Source organism: Ictidomys tridecemlineatus, chromosome 15 (assembly GCF_052094955.1).
Source record: "Ictidomys tridecemlineatus isolate mIctTri1 chromosome 15, mIctTri1.hap1, whole genome shotgun sequence".
NCBI classification, from domain to species: domain Eukaryota; kingdom Metazoa; phylum Chordata; class Mammalia; order Rodentia; family Sciuridae; genus Ictidomys; species Ictidomys tridecemlineatus.
In genome coordinates, this window is record NC_135491.1 from 35,336,038 (window position 1) to 35,351,665 (window position 15,628).

The window sequence follows — 15,628 nt, forward strand, 5'->3', positions numbered from 1 at the left end:
TAAGATTCAAAATCCCCAACTCCTCAAGGAGAAACCCATGTGAAACGAAGGCGGGAGGGGCCCCTTCCTCCTGAGAAAGGAGACAGGAGATGGAATCTTTGAGGGCAATGTCTCCAGAGTGTAGGACATGGGCTCTGGGAGGTGAGAGATGACCTGAGTGGCCAGGAGATGGAGCCACACTATACCACTGATTATTTCCGTGAGAAATGATTTTTAATCCCCCTTCAACTCTGTGGCTGATTTGGTGGGAGAAGATCTTGGTTTAGTGTTGGTTTGTCCTTCCCCTCAGTAGCCATGCTGAGCTCCCTGTCTAAGCAAGAGAGCAGGTCTAAGCTCACAGACTTGGCCAGAATTTAGTGACTCTGGTTTATTTACTTGGATTTTAAGTATCACCTCTTTCTGCCAAGACATGCTATTTTGTGTTTCAAATTGTAATATAAAAATTCCTTTTGATGTATCTAAGTGTATTAGTTGGTTTTCATTACTATATTGACATACCTGAGGCAGTCCACTTTATAGAAAAAAAGAGGTTTGTTTCGGCTCATGCTTCTGGAGATGCAAGGTCCAGGGGTTCTATCTGGTGATAGCCTTCTTGCTGGCAAAGTCCCCAAGTGGCTCAGGGTTTCACATGGCAAGAGACAGGGAAGGAAGGCAAAAGTGGCTGTGTGTATCTGGTCTCTCTCCCTCTTCACATAAAGCCATCAGGATTCAATCTTGGGGCACCTTATCCAGCCCTAATCACTTCCCAGAGTTCACCTCCTCCCCGCAAACAGCACAGCCAGATTAGGTTTCCACCCTCCTTTCGCTGGGGTTTGGACTTCACCGTGAGTTCAGGGGACAAACCATATTCAAATCACAGCCCTCATTTGGAACACGTGTGGGTTTGTAAACAGACAAGGAGGTGGACAGTGAGGCAGGTGGCCGGAGGTGTGGACTTGGCAGGAGTCGGGCAGGTGGGGTCGGGCAATTGCTGCTTCACAGCAAGGTCACGGGAGGTCAGAGGTCGCGGGGTGGGGGTCTGCAGTTTAATAGGCAGAGGGAGGAACCCTTGCACTAGGGTCTGCAGTGCCCTTTGCAGCAGCCCTGGCTGTGACACGGTGGTCAGGACAAGAGGGGAATCCTGGCCGCTGCCCTGGTCCATGCCTGGGCCACACCCATGAGCTCCCCCTCTGCTCACCCCAGAAGCCCCATTTCCTTGTTGTCATCCCACTGAGGACTTTGCCACTCAAAGGTCCCTTCTGTGCAAGGCCGAGGAGGCACTGCTTGGGAACAGTAGCTCCTGGCCCCTGGGGTGTTGAAAAGCACCTTCGCCGTCAGGGCCTTGGCTTCCGGTTCAGGCCTGGGCAGGGGGTGGTCAGTACAGCTGGCTGAGCCCAAGGCCTGGCACTGCATGCCCTTCGCACAGAGGTTGTGAACACTCACTCCTCTGCCACCCAACCGTGACCTTCATGGGCCACGTGACCTGCTCTCTCTGTGACCCCAGGGCAGGCCTACGCTGCCACCTGCCCAGATGCTGCCCAGGCCTGCTGGCCCTGGCCACTGCCGCACACCAAGATGGACCTGCCCACAGCTCTGCTTTCCAAATCCTGCTCCCCCAAGTTCAAGAACCAGCCGTTGCTTGACTGCTGGGCCCAGCTGGTCATTCAGGCTGGTCTTCCAGAAGCTCCAAGCTATCCCAGCTGGCTCTTTGCCATCGCTGCCCTGCCCATTCCTCCCCACTAGTGAGTCCAGCAGGCCCTAACCCGGGGGGCACACTGGGACCCTGTGTGGCCTTACCAAGACCTGCCCTGCCTGGGGAGTGTGACTCAGCAGGCAGGCTAGCACCAGGCAGCGCGCTGTTCTGAAGGCCCCTTGGGCTGTTCCAGTGTGGACTCTGGCCTGGGGATGCGTCTCGGTGGTAGAGCGCTCGTCCAGCAAGTGCAAGGCTCTGGGTTCAATTCCCAGGACTGACAATAAATGTCATTATGGACATCCCCCTGCCCAAACCCCTTTGGCCTTCAACCATCTCCACGACGCACTGTCCAGCCAGATCGCTACCCACTCTGTGTCATCCTCCTGATCGCTCCCACCACAGTGGCCTCTCCTGTCCTGTTAAATCCAAAGAGGCCCCTCCTGCTTCTCTGCCCGGTTCTAACATTTCTTTGGTTCCCTCTGGAATTTTAATTTCCTCTTTTCCAACTGTCCTGGCCCCGATGGCCTGGTAGCGTTGGATCCCCTGGGAGTTGGTTAGAGATGCAGAATCCCTGGCCCCAGCCAGACCAGTGAATCAGAATGGACATTGTCACAAAGTCACAGCAGAGGTGTAGACACAGGCGTTAATGATTGCCAGGCACTAAGACAGAGGTGGCCACCAGATGCTTGGGAAATCCTGGTCATGCTTTTCTGCGTCACTTGTCATGAGCTGACCTGCTTCATTGGTGACCCTGATTGTCTGTCCCTCCTCCTCTGTTAGAATGGCAATGCCAAGGGGCAGGATGGGGTCTGTTTGGCTCACAGCTGTCAACAGCAGAAACTTAATAAAATGTCATCGAACGACTGAATACACTTAAAAAGTCTCCCCTGCCCTCCAGGATCATTTCTCTGTTGAGCAAGTTCCGACTGGGATTTCATGAAGTTCATGTCCTTCCTGACATCAATCAGAAGCCGCGGGCAGAACAGTGAGTTCTCTGTGTCAGGGGATCCAAGCAGAAAGGCCAGCAGTGTGCCCTGCAGACCTGCTGTTGGCTGTGACCTTGTTCCAGTCCCTTGGGCTCTTTGGCTGCACTTCATGCAGACCACCTACCACACCTCAGGACCTTTGCACATTCAGTTCGGTTTGCTCTAGCCACTGCTCCCCACCTCCACCTGTGCATAGCTGGCTTCAGGACAGACTCCTCAGCCCTCCCAAGGACTCTCCTGACCCTGATTTTCTCTATACCAGGACTCGGTTTATACATTTATAAATCCCCCACTTTGTATTTATTTGCCTCTTTACTTACTGCATCAGAGCACGGGATCCAGGAGCGGGCACAGTCTGACCTGGAGTCTGTTGTGTGGCTCAGAACCTGACACAGACCTGGCCAGTGACCGCCTGCTGAGTGCAGGGGCGGGTAGAGTCCGGGCCCACCACTGAGGATGGCTTGGAGAAGTCTGGTGGAACTCCAGATCTAAGTGGCCGAGCCTAAGTCCACCCTGGGGCCATTGTTGGGCCCCACTCTGTGTCCCCGTGACCTCCCCTCTAGCTCCCTCCATGGTCCTGGTTTCTCTGTAGATGGGGCCATCTCACGGGCCTCTCCTGTGTTCTCTCTGCAGCACCAAGCGCTTTGAGGACATGATTGCGCCCTTCCGCCTGAACGATGGCTTCAAGGATGAGGCCACCGTGGCCGAGATGAGGCGGGACTGCCCGTGGAAGATCTCAGATGAGGAGGTCAACAAGAACAGGATCAAGGTGCCAGAGAGGGCAGGCCTTGCTGGGTGGGGACGAGCTTCCTGAGCCCAGCTGCCCTTGACTCCCAGCCTCTGCGGTATCCTCAGGCCACACATGCTTGGGCTCACAGGTGACCAGCTGTGAACCCAGTGCTGTCCTTGGCTCGAGAGCCTGATCCTTCTGCCCATTAATGTCCCCAGCAGTGGGCAGGAACTGGCGGGAGTCCTCCCTCTCCTCCCCCATTTCTCCACACCTGGTGGAAGGATTCGTGACTCAGGTGTGTGGGTTGGAGTATCACTTGTCCCGTGATGGACAGAGCTGCCTCATCTCCCTCAGCCTGTGCCCGCAGCCTAGATGCAGGCAATGCCGCAGCCGCCCCTTCCCAGACAGGACAGTCAGGACTCTGGTAGGGCTGAGAGAGGGCGTGTGCACGGTGGGGGCTCTTCTTCAAGGTGGGGTGAGCAGCTGGAGGCCCAGGGCCCTGGGGACAGACTGCAGTGGCCCAGGCTCGCCAATCCTTGAGCTCTACTGCTCTCCACTGGGGGTGATGTTGTCCCCTTGGGACATTTTGAAACATTCTTGGATGTCACACCTGGGGAATGAGGGTTGCTCTCAACACCCTACAATGCACAGTCCGGGTCATAACAACAACAAAAAAATGTCCACCGGAAATGCGCATAACGAGAGGTTGAGAATCCCTGATGTGGGCTAAGTCACCGCCCCTCAGTTTTCTATTCTCTAAAATGGGGTGTCCACCTGCTCTCAGATCTTGATGTCAATCACTTCTGAACAATGTAAAGACAGCACCACACACACACTCTGGAGAAGCCCCTGACCCCAGGACTTATGCAGCCAGCTGACACTTTGGAAAATTCTGGATAAAGTGCACAGGAAGTCCCCCCATGGTCTGTGGCAGGGAGTGGACCCTCCCTGCTCTGCGTTTCCTAGTCTTTCATTCAGGGTTTCTTTGTAACCAACCAGGCCCTCTGCCTGGTGCTCTGCGCGGTTATCTCACAGGACCCTCCCCGCGTCTCCCACCCCCAGGACATTTCATACCTTGTGAGGCTCAGGAAGCCCAAGGTGCTCTCTGCTGGGAAGTGCCCGGGCTGAGTTTTAAGCCCAGTCAAGCTCCCTCTTCCCACTTTCCTGCTGGACATGGCCAGAAAGTCAGGCAAGGAAAAGCCCCAGTGGCTTCTGGGAGCAGGCGAACTTGGTGCTTGATTGTGACGAGGGTCCCCTTCCCTCCTGGGGCGGGAGAGTCTAGTCTTTTAGGAGAGTCAGTCACCGTCCAGTGGCCTTGGCAGGGGTGCCGCTGCTCCCAAGGACGCGGGAGGTGACCGCCCGGCTTCCCCTTGCCCCAGTCCCTTCGGCAGGTGAGACTGAATGAGATCCTGCTGGACTACTCCCGGGAGGCGGCCCTGGTGGTCATGTAAGTGCAGCCCACTGGCGGGAGGAATGGGAGGCATGGCGGGAGAGAGGCTCAGGAGGCGGGTGCCACAGCGTGGTGGGGCCCCAAGCTCCTGTGTACACGGCCCGGCCTCACCTGAGTGCCAGCTGGCCGAGGTCTAGGCCCTCCCCTGTCCCAGGCCCTGCTGACGGCTGTCCTTGTTGCCTTTTCCTGCCAAGCCCTGCTTGCCCCCAAGGGGCCCAGCTAGTCCTCTTTGGCCATTGGTCAATCCCTCCTGGTTTGGTGCCCAGTCTGGGCAGCAGAAACAGAGCCTGCCCCAGCCCCCACTGTCCCTATTGGACCTACATCCAGTTCCAAGCTGTCCCTGCTGGGTGTCAGCCTGGGCTAAGCAACCCGAAGGTGACAAAGGCTCAGTGTGGCTCTGCCTGATCTGAGCCAAGCTCCCTGAGCCGGCAGCCCAGAGCAGGGGTGGGGAGTGGGGTGGGGGTGGGGCGGCTGGACAACCACCTGGGAATTCTGCAGGATGGACAGGAAGCCTGCAGAACCTGTTTGTTCACACCTGGGAGCTGAGCTCAACCACATAATTTGCAGGCCTTCTGATAAAATGAAAATGTATGGCCCCTGGTCAGCGTGCTGGGCTGCGGGCCTCCTTTCCAAAGCAAGCTCTTACATTCCCACACCGGATACATGGACTTTCTTTTTTTTTTTTTTCCTCTAGTATTGGAAATTGAATCCTGGAACATTCTCTCACTGAGCTACATTCTTTTTATTTTTTATTTATACATATATATTTAAAGCTAAATATTTTTGACACAGCATATTTACTTGTTTATTTATTTTTATGTGGTGCTGAGGTTCGAACCCAGTGCCTCACACATGCTAGACAAGTGCTCTACCACAGAGCTACAACCCCAGCCCTTTTTTATTTTGAGACAGGGTCTCACTAAGTGGCCCAGGCTAGCCTTGAACTTGCAATCCTCCTGCCTCAGCCTCCTGAATTGCTGGGATTACAGGTGTGCATCACCACACCTGGCTAATATGCTTTTTTTTTTTCCCCTAAAAACGTCTCATGGTGCTGGGAAGGAGGGGACAGAGGTGGAACATAAATGATCATAGGAGGAATGTCATTGTAGATGGAGGGTGTGGGCACACAACTGCGTAGCAGGTATTTCAACACTCACGTGTTTGAACATTCCCATAAATCTGCAAAGTAAGGGCTGCCTTGGAGAGCAGCCACGATATCGTGAGTAGTAAATGTCATGGAGATTGCTTTTCTCTGGAGAGAAGGCCACCACACACTGTGCTTGGAGTGTGTGCTCATGTAGAGGGTCCAAGACTCTGGGCGATGGCCCTACCCACCAGTGATATGTCAGGTGGTGCACACCTGCAGTCCTACTACTCAGAGGCTGAGGCAGGATGGTGGAAGGATCCAGGGAGCCTCCCAATGCCTCCCAGAGCACAGATTCTCCTCATGAAGGCTCGGCTCTCAGGACCTATTCACCTAAAAGTCCTGCCTCCTAAAACCTAATATCTAATGCCAGAGCCCTGGGAGTAAAGATTTCAACCGGTGAGTTGGGGGACACCCATATTCAGGCCATAGCCCATTGTTAGGACTTGCTAACTTTGTCCCTCCAGTCTCTCCATATGCACCTGTATAGTGGGACCTAGAGAATTCTTAATAATTCTAGCACCCTATGCCGTGTGGAAGTCGCTGTTTGGGGCAGATTAGCATAAGAGCACAGGAGTCCTTCCCTGGGCCCCAGGTGCTCTCAGGACGGCCTGTGCTTTGCCTGGGGGTGAGCTCCCTGCATCTTTTGCAGCACAACCTTGCGAGAGGCACTCCCCCTCGCAGCACTTTCCTATGCCATTCAGGCATGTCAAAATGATGACAGCAGAGCCTTAAATCAAGCGGAAACCCTTCTGAGCTTGGGCCCCCGAGGGACCACCCAGGTTGCATGCCCAAGAAACCCATTCTGCCCCCAAACAATAGATCCTGCGGAGTGTAGGGAGATGATTATTCTGCAAAGAAAGTGCTCGAGTTTCCTTCCTCTGGAAACAGTGATAAAGAAAGGGACCCCGTTTATCTCAAGCCTTCAGCCTAGCAGAGAATGTTCTCCAGCACAGATGACCCAGGGTGTGGACGGGATTAGAAGGCAAGACAGCAGCTTCATCCTGTCTAATGGCTTCCAGACGTTTCCTTAGGTGGGGAGCCGGGTGGGTGTGCCCCTGCTTGTGCACGGGTGTGCAAATCACAGCTTTGTGGTACCACCTCTGTTCAGAGCAACAGGTTTGCACACTAGCTCACTGTGTGACTGTGGGTAAAGTGACCCCATTTCTCTCTGGCCCTGTTTCCCTAATGATCAAAAGAAGACTTAGGGGCTAGTATTTCCAAGATGCTCTTTCTTGCTAACATGCCATGATTCCAAGTTTATTGGAATGAGTCCTTCTCTCGGGTTTTAAGATGAGGAATTTCATCATGACAGGCGACCTGGGCTGGTGTCTCTTCTCTCCTCTCCCGCTTTACCCCAAGGCTGCATAGGGAAAGCCCATCCTCGGCCCAGCATCCTTACGGAATTAGCTGATACAAATGGCGAAGTGTTCTGGCGCCTTGGAGAAGCCAGCTGCACCCACTCGCCCACGTCCCAGCCACAGTTGTTGCCCACAGCGGCCCTGGGTTCTTGGGTCACCTCCATGGGGAGGACAGACAGCTGCATCTGTGCTAGTGATCTCCAAGCTGGAGGCAGGCCGGGGTTTCTGAGCCGCTGGACAACTGTAGGAGCCCAGGATCCTGCATTCCCCAGAAATTCTGTTGTTGTTGGATTTTTTTTTTTTTTTAAACTGGGCATTGAACCTTAGCTTGGCCATACTTGCACAGCTGCCAAAGCAGCCTGGTCAACCGCCCAACAGCCTTTTACTGTCCCAACAACCTGTTCCTATTGGGGTCAGACACCTCTTTCTTCTGTAACGGCCTTCTCCTCAAAGTGGGACAGTGCTCATGGACATTGCACTTTATGAATCGGACCTCTGTGGTACTCAAGGCACCGGGCCTTACTAATTTTCAAAACTGTGTTTGAATCAACCTCTGCAGTCTCATTTCAGAGAGGAAGAGCCGCCTCGGGAATTAGGCAACTTGCCAGGGGCCTCATGGGTGGGGAGTGCAGATCCGGGTTCCTGTCCCTAGGTCCTGTTGCAGGGCAAGCCTTCCGCATCTAGTTAGCTCCAAGAGATGTGATCGGGAACACAAAGCCCCTTTGTTTTGGAGCGGCTTTGTGTCTGAAGATTAGTAGCTTAAGATGGTGCATCCTGTGCAGAGGGATAAAGGGTGTCATTGATTGGTGCTGGGAGTGGTAAAGGCATCTGTCCCTTGGACAGTTGGACAGTCCCCTATGGGAAGGAACCTTGTTCTGAAGCTTGAAAGGAACCGAGGGAGTCATGGGTACCCGCTGCCCCTCACCTTGCAGGGACCAGTTCCCTCATGGGCTTTGAAGTTTGTGAAAACAATGTGACATTTCGGGACAGCCCCTTTGGAGAGCCTGGTTTTACATTCTCCTGGGTCTTTTTCCTGGAAAGTCAAAGCAGGATGGCAATAGCTTAGTGGGTGCCCTTGTTCCCACCACTTCTCCAGTCCTCGGGACCTTGCTTGTTTAAAGGAGGGTGGCTTCGTCCCTAGCGAGGCTTTGATGAGGAATTCTAAGTATGAGGCAGCAGCTCTCTGGGCTCCCAGCCGCCCCCTCAGCCTGCTCAGAGGAGCGTGGGGGTTGCGGTGAGCAGAGTCAGCGGCTGGAATGATCCCAAGGCCCTGGCTGAGGCCCTGCTCTGCCAGTCAATCGTAAGTGGGGACAACAGCTGCTGATGTGCGGATTGCTTCCATTGTGCCAGGTGTGGCTCCCCAGCCTGTGAGCGTCTCCTGGAGGGCCCGACCTGTGTCCCCAAGGATGTCAAGCACTTTGCCAAAGCCGTGACTGGCAGCTTCTCTGAGCCCAGAGCCTGAGCTCTGGTCCCCACACTGCTCCGCATTGCCTGCCTGCTGCTGCCCCAGCCAGGGGGTCAGTGCTGCAGGCCAGGCCCGCCCTCGAGGCTGTGTCCAGGTTGATGAAATGATCAACCAGTGAATGGACTTTAGGGAGAACAGACACCTGCCAAGGGCAGTCCTGGCTAAGGAAGGGTAGCCAGCTGGGTCTCTGCCAGAGCCATGCACCCAGCTGTGGTGGCCATCCCGAAACATTTTTGGAATTCTCAAGATGAAAGAAAAGTCACTTCCTGAAATAGCCACAAAAACATGACTGAACAGCGTTCCAGGGGACATCTGGGTATCTGCTCAGCACAACACAGATAAGGGCCTCCAGAGGCAGCGGTGGGATCCGCTCCCAGGACTTAGCAGGGTGGGGGCAGGGCAAGGACACTCTGCTGCAGCCCATGAACAGGACACACTGGGTGGCCACAGGCAGGCATGTGGCTGAAAGCAAGTCTGGCCTGATGTGAGTGGCAGATGGGGTGGGACCTCTCACTTAACAAACACACACTGGCCTAATTGTGTCAGACCGTGTTCTAGAACAGGGGAAAGGGCAGGGAACAGGACAGACCCAGCCTGCCTGCAGACCAACACACAGTCCAGTGGGCAAGGCAGATAACAAATCAATACTTCCACAGATGCTTTTGAGATTGCAAAAGTCTATGAAGACAATAAAGTAGGGTGAGAGGATAAAGAGGATGGGTGGCCTCCTTTGGGGAGGATGACCAGAGGAGATGCACGTAAGCAGAGAACTGAGTGGTTCAAGGAGCCAGCACGGTGAACAGCTGGGGCTCTGCCTTCCAGATGGATCATGTGCAAAGGCCCTGAGGCAGGAGCACACTTGGGTAATTTTAGGAAGGAAAGAAAGCCTCTGTGGCTAAAGAGGTATGTGTGAGGCTGAGGATGGGAGAAAGTGAGATTGTGAGGCTTGGTGGGGACTATGGAGCATTCCCCACAGGGGACATGCAGGCCATGGTTTTGTTTAGAAATGCTTCATGGCTGAAGGTATGTTTTGAGTAATGCCCTGGAGGGTGGCAGGAAGGTCTTTCTCAGGGTGGGAAGACCCTGGGTGATTCCCCTCCTGCCCTCTTCCTGTCTTGCAGCACCTTGCCCATAGGAAGGAAGGGGAAGTGCCCCAGCTCGCTGTACATGGCCTGGCTGGAGACCCTGTCCCAGGATCTCAGGCCTCCCGTCGTCCTGATCCGGGGAAACCAGGAAAACGTGCTCACCTTCTACTGCCAGTAACTCCACGCTTGGCCATGCGCCCGTGTTAAGTCCTAGCATCTGATGATCCGACTGTAGAAGGTGGAAGATTTCCAAACTGAGGCTGGACCCCACTTCCCCTGGGCATGTCCTCGGAGCCTCCTTTTCACAGACTGGAGAAGCAGCAGCTGGAGTTGTATGGAAAATTCCTTGGAAGATCCTATCTCTTTAAAAAATTGTCTTTTGATCTTTATGATCCTTAATTAAGATTTCAGTCTTTCATTTGTGTGCAAATTGAGTCAAGGAGCTGGGTGTGCTTCTTGGCCTCTCCACTCACCTTCCTTGGTAACCCCCTGCCTCCGACCACCAGGACAGCCAGGAGTCCACTGTAGGGGCCCTGGGAGCTCTGAGCAAGGGGGGCCCTCTGAGCCTACACAACATGCAAATTTCCTCAGCCACCTCCCTGAGACTAGAACCCACATACAGAACCGACCCAAGCAGAAGGATTGGAGAAACAACACTTCTTGCAAGGGCTGATGGCCTCCATTCTTTTCTGTTCTGTTTCTCTCTTTTTGATGCTGGTTGGGATCCACTAACATGAATTTTAGACCCACTCATGGGTACTGACCCACGATTTGAAAAACAGGCTGGACTCTCCTCTGGGCCCTGGGCTTGTTCCCGCCCAGGGAGGCTGACTGGCTGGGGAAAGGACATGGCTGCCACCTGCCCTGCTGGGCCTGCAGGCGAGGAGTGGGGTCTGCCGGGGGCGGGGGGGGGGGGGACAGACACGGACACGGGAGTGGAAGATGAGCCCCCAGGCCGGGAGAGAGTGGAGGAGTCTGAGAGGTGCTGGCCGCAGGTGTGGGGAAGGAGGGAGAGTAGAGGTGGGGACACCTGGAGAGAGCAGGGGGTGGGGGTGCCAAGAGGCAACGGATCCGAAAGGAAGGGGCAGATCTAGTCCCTGGTGGGTGAGAGGACCCGCCAGGGAAGGATGGGAGGGCAGATGGGCTTAGCCCTAAGCAGAGATGGGAGAGAAGAGGAGGATGGAGGTGGGACTTACACCTGGCTCAGGGAGGGGCACTCCAGTTGGCCCAGACGAACCCCTGGAACGCTGGCACCCACAATGCTGGAAGGAGTGGGGCAAAAATGAGAGGGCATCACCGCTCTGGATGTATCTGCTCGGTGTGTGACAGCTGTGCCTTCTCCCAGTGCCACCAGGACGGCCGAAGGGATGGATCGTTTTCAAGTGTAGTCTACCTCCTTCAAGGTCACTCCAAGGTTACTTAGTCCTGGAGCCTGTCTCCTTCTTGGGGTTGGAACCCAAAGCCCTTCAAGCACTTCTCAGACCCCCACCCCCACCCCCACTGCAAAGCTTGAAGGCTCAGGAGCCCTGGAAGTTGTGGAGCCCCTGCTGTCCTTGAACTGCCACGGCTTTGCCAAGCTAGACAGAGTTCTGTCCACGTCCCTGGGGACCTGGAGACCGGCCTGCCTTTGAGCTTGCAGTGGGCCCCTGGCCCCGCCCCAGCTCCGGGAAAGGCCAAGCTGTCAGGGAAGCCTGCTTTCTGGAGCCTCGTGGAAAAGGGTTCCCTGGCAAATGGGGCCCTCTGTTCAGACCTCAGGGAGTCCCCTGTCCAGGGCAGAGAACCTTTAGGCTTTGAGCATTAAAAAAAAAAAAAAACCTCTTTCATTATGTTGGAACCTATAGATTTTTAGCAATGTGAGTAACTCTGTTTGTGTGTTTTTTTTAAGTCTTTGCAGTGAGGCCCAGAACAATGAAAGGAATAAGAATATGTTTGCTCAGTCAACAGAACTTACTTGTTTTGGAACACACTGTTTTTCAACTCTGCCGAGTGTTTTGAAAAAATTAACTCTTGTTTCCTCAACACTGAGTTGGACTTCTCTCCTGGCTCTACAGGTCACGCTGCCGGATTTCCACACGAATGTTCACAGTGGCCATGATCTTCCCTTTGCTTCTCTTCCATGAATTTGCAGACTCCTGGGAGCCTGTGTTCCTCAGCCTTTGTGGAAGTCTCCAGGCATTTTGGATCTTACCTCAAAAAGAAAAGTGGAGAGGTTGGGTGGAAAGGCCCTGGTATAGCCATCAGGAGAACTAGATTTGAGTTTCTGCCTCTCTCCAAAATAGGCTGTTTCCTCAAATACATCCCTTGACCTCTCTGGGCCTCAGTCTATGGAATGAGAGAACTGGACAGGAACAGGTGTCGCCGACTAGTTGGCCTGTCTGATGGTGGTTTGGCCCCGGCAGGGTTGACCACAGTCGTGGATGTAGCAGGGGATTGGCATGGGGTGGGGAAAGGGGAACACATTCTTCAGGCCCTTCCCAGTACCCCTCTTCCTGCTACTTTGCTGCAGGGGCCTTTGGCTTGGGGGATCTCCAAGGTGCTCCGAGGTGTGGTTTTGAAGTGGCACCCCCTTTCTCCACAGAAAAGACTTAAGTGGGCTTCTCCAGAAATCTTCACCCACACTGGCTTTAGGACTATCAGCAAAAGAGTCTCTGAAAAAGAGTTCAATGTAAATAAACTTTCTATTTTCGTGTCGCCCTGTTTTATTTGGCCACTGGCCGAGAAGGTACCAGCACTCCAGGTGCTGGACACCCCTTACTAGTTTTTCACAAACATATCCAGTATAGTACTTTGTAGAAATGTGCAAACAAGGCCTCTGGCCTTGAGCTGGGCTTCACAGAGATGTGTACATTTTATTTCTTTGTCTTGTTTTGTTTTCCTGTATAAAAAAAGGACCCCAATATCAAGGTAGGGAAGGGGAGGAAAGATAGACCCCTTGGTGTATAGAAATGGGGGGGCAGGAGAAGGATAAACCTCAAAAGGAAGGGTGGGTATAAAATGTCATTAAGGCAGCAAAATATTCTCTGTAAAAAGTTGGAGGAATCTTCACAGCCTCAGAGAGAAAGGCTTCTCAATGGGGTTTTCTCCACTCAAGTGTCCAGAAGAGGGAAAATGGCAGCATCTCTTCCCTTTGTGGCAGTTACTCCAGTGCTCACTCTGGATCATCTTCCTTATGTAGATAAGAGTGCTGCAGGGCTCGGAGGGCAGAGATTCGCTTGTGTGGGTTAAAAGTCAGCATTTCCAGCAGCAACTGAGCTCCAGACTCCTCCATCTCAGGCACCACTGACTGCACCGGGCGAGGTCCTCTTGGAGGAAAGGGTCCCCGGGGTAGAGACACATCTCGGGGCCAGTCATCCTCTGGAGGCAGCCCCATCAGGTCAAAGATTTTGCCCAACCAGTCAGCTTCAGAGTTTCCACAGAAGAGAGGCTTCCCACGAAACATCTCTGCAAAGATACAGCCAACGCTCCACATGTCCACAGGGGTTGCCTATGTAGACTGCAGAAGAACTTCGGGAGCCCAGTACCAGAGTGTAACAACCACAGGTGTAAGGGCCATCTGGTAGCTGTATATTCTGGCCAGGCCAAAGTCAGCCAGCTTGACTGTCCCACCACTTGTCACCAGAATATTTTCTGGCTTCAGGTCCCGATGAACCATGCAATTGGCATGAAGAAAATCCAGGCTCTTAGAAACTGGCGCATCAGATCCTTGATGGTCTCGGCTGGCAAGACTGGGGGTGGTGCCTTGTCTAAATAGGTCCTTAAGTCTTGGTCCACATGCTCAAACGGTAGGGTCACCTTGATTTCCTGGTCGGTCCAGGAAGTGACACAGACATCCATCAGCCGGACAACATTGGGATTTCAAAAGCCTCCAGGCGCCTCAATAAGGCCACCTCATGAACTGTGCTGATGGGAAGGCCCCCTCCAGCTCCTCCTCCATTGGAGATTCTCATACTCTTGAGGGCCACAAAGTGGCCACTGTGGGGATCACGGGCTTTATACACCGTCCCATAGGCACAGACACCAATTTCATCCACTGGCTCATATCGTGAGGTAGCCATTCTCAGATAAGGGGAGACCCTCACTGCAGGCCAAGAGCTGTGAGGGCAGGCCCATTATAGGGACCCCGGAGCTGGTTCCTTTGGCGCCATACACTCGAGCTCTGTCCGGGGTGGGACCATAGACACAGGCCGCAGGCTCGATGTCTACATTTTTAAGATAAGTTACCAACTGGGCTCCATGGTAACAGCTGGCAGGGGGAGGAAAGAAAGGGGAGAAGAAGCTCTCCCCTGCTCAGGTGTGGTCCTTGAAGGGTGAACTTGCCCAAAACAGTGAAAGAAAAAGCTGCTTTTATGTGAACTTCTGCAGACTGTGAACTTCTGAGCCCCTCCCCTTACATGCTGGGTATAAAACTCTGAAACTCCCTGAACTCGGGGTTCAGGGGATTACAGCAAAAGCTGTGCCCTCTGAACATGGCTGCAGCCAAATAAAATGGTTTCCTGCTGTCTTTCCTGCGTTGCCTCCTTTGTCCCCATAACAGTTTGGCCAATAGGGCAACAGTGGGGATAGGAGATTTCCGTCCACACTGCATTCTCTCTCTTGCCTTTGGATGACAAAGTGCTTCACATTATTGAGTCTAGTGGTGAGAAGTGTGGGCCCCAAAGTCTCCCTTCGGCTAGAAACCCTGACCCCCAGGGATGGGTCCTCAGAGCCCAGGCCCTGCCCAGCCCCTGGCAACCCCTTAGCTTAACCCCCCTGGCACCCCGTGCCCAGTTCGTTAGCTCCCATTTCCCCTTGGCATTTCAGCTTTGGCTTTAGTGTCCTCCTTCGGTTTCCTCCCAGACTCTTGTGGCTTTAAGGTGACTACACTGTGGCTCATTTCCCACCAGAGGGTTTGCTGCCTCCCACTTCCCTGGGCAGAACGGTGGGCCTCATGAGCACACGGAGAGTCCCTGTTTAGACTGAGTGTCCTTTCAGACACCTGCCTGGCCTCTCCAGTGAGGCCAAGGGAAGGGGGGGGCGGTGTTTCAAAAGGAATGAGACCAGCTGGAATGTTCCAGAAGAACCGCCTGACTGAGAGGCCCCCAAGAACATGCAAAGCAGCCAGGTTTCATTTGTCACTATGTACAGCTCAGCTTGTCAGAGAGGGAAAAAAATTGCTGCTGACCTCAAGAACATTCACCAGAAGTGTGACCCAGGAAAGCCCGGCCTCGATGCATTGGTAATTCCCCACTCAGGAGAGTTTAGTCCTAGGACTGAAAGAGTGAGCACCACCCAAGTAGCTGCTTCCTGAGAGGCAGCCAGAAGACATGCCGAGTCTAAAAATAGCCGAGAAGAGCCACCTGGCTGGAGGTCGGAGAGCAGAATGTCTGAGGGACAAATGACAGTGGAGAGAGAGCCCAAGTGCGACTCATGAGAGAGTCACAAATGAGCCCTGGCAGGTTGCAGGAGAGGAGCCAACCCCAAGTCAGGGGACTTCGCAACATCTCTATTTAGAAAATGGTATTTAAAAGAGGTTTCAAGGAGCCAGGTGCAGTGGTGACGCCTGTAGTCCCAGCAGCTCAGGAGGCTGAGGCAGGAGGATTGCAAGTTCAAGGCCAGCCTCAGCAACTTAGAGAAACACTAAGCAACTCAGTGAGATCCTATCTCTAAATAAAAAATGAAAAGGCTGGGGATGTGGCTCAGTGGTTAAGTGCCCCTGAGTTCAACCCCTGGCACCTAAAAAATAAAAATAAAATAAA

At 53.7% G+C, this 15,628-nt stretch overlaps 1 protein-coding gene, 1 long non-coding RNA gene and 1 pseudogene across 6 annotated transcripts in view; 1 reads left to right on the plus strand and 2 right to left on the minus strand.

Moving 5' to 3' along the window:
- Positions 1-10,292, plus strand: part of Slc12a3 (solute carrier family 12 member 3) — a 31,984-nt gene extending 21,692 nt beyond the window's left edge. For 4 of the 5 annotated variants that reach the window (XM_005318205.5, XM_078032350.1, XM_078032349.1 and 1 more), the window contains 4 exons: positions 2,571-2,657; positions 3,292-3,427; positions 4,768-4,835; positions 9,930-10,292. In XM_005318205.5, the coding sequence (XP_005318262.2) occupies positions 2,571-2,657; positions 3,292-3,427; positions 4,768-4,835; positions 9,930-10,071 (433 nt within the window). In that variant the 3' untranslated portion in view covers positions 10,072-10,292. Of the gene's footprint in view, positions 1-2,570; positions 2,658-3,291; positions 3,428-4,767; positions 4,836-5,532; positions 7,894-9,929 lie in introns of those variants that run through there. The other variant, XM_078032353.1, reaches the window with a different exon arrangement.
- LOC144370871 (uncharacterized) lies at positions 448-4,834 on the minus strand. The gene is made up of 2 exons (XR_013430909.1): positions 4,463-4,834; positions 448-3,998 (listed from the first exon to the last, which is right to left on the minus strand). It is a non-coding gene; the product is annotated as an uncharacterized LOC144370871 (long non-coding RNA).
- A 2,448-nt stretch (positions 10,293-12,740) lies between the features above and the next one.
- LOC101977412 (cyclin-dependent kinase 4 pseudogene) lies at positions 12,741-14,027 on the minus strand (annotated as a pseudogene).
- Positions 14,028-15,628: the final 1,601 nt, after the last annotated feature.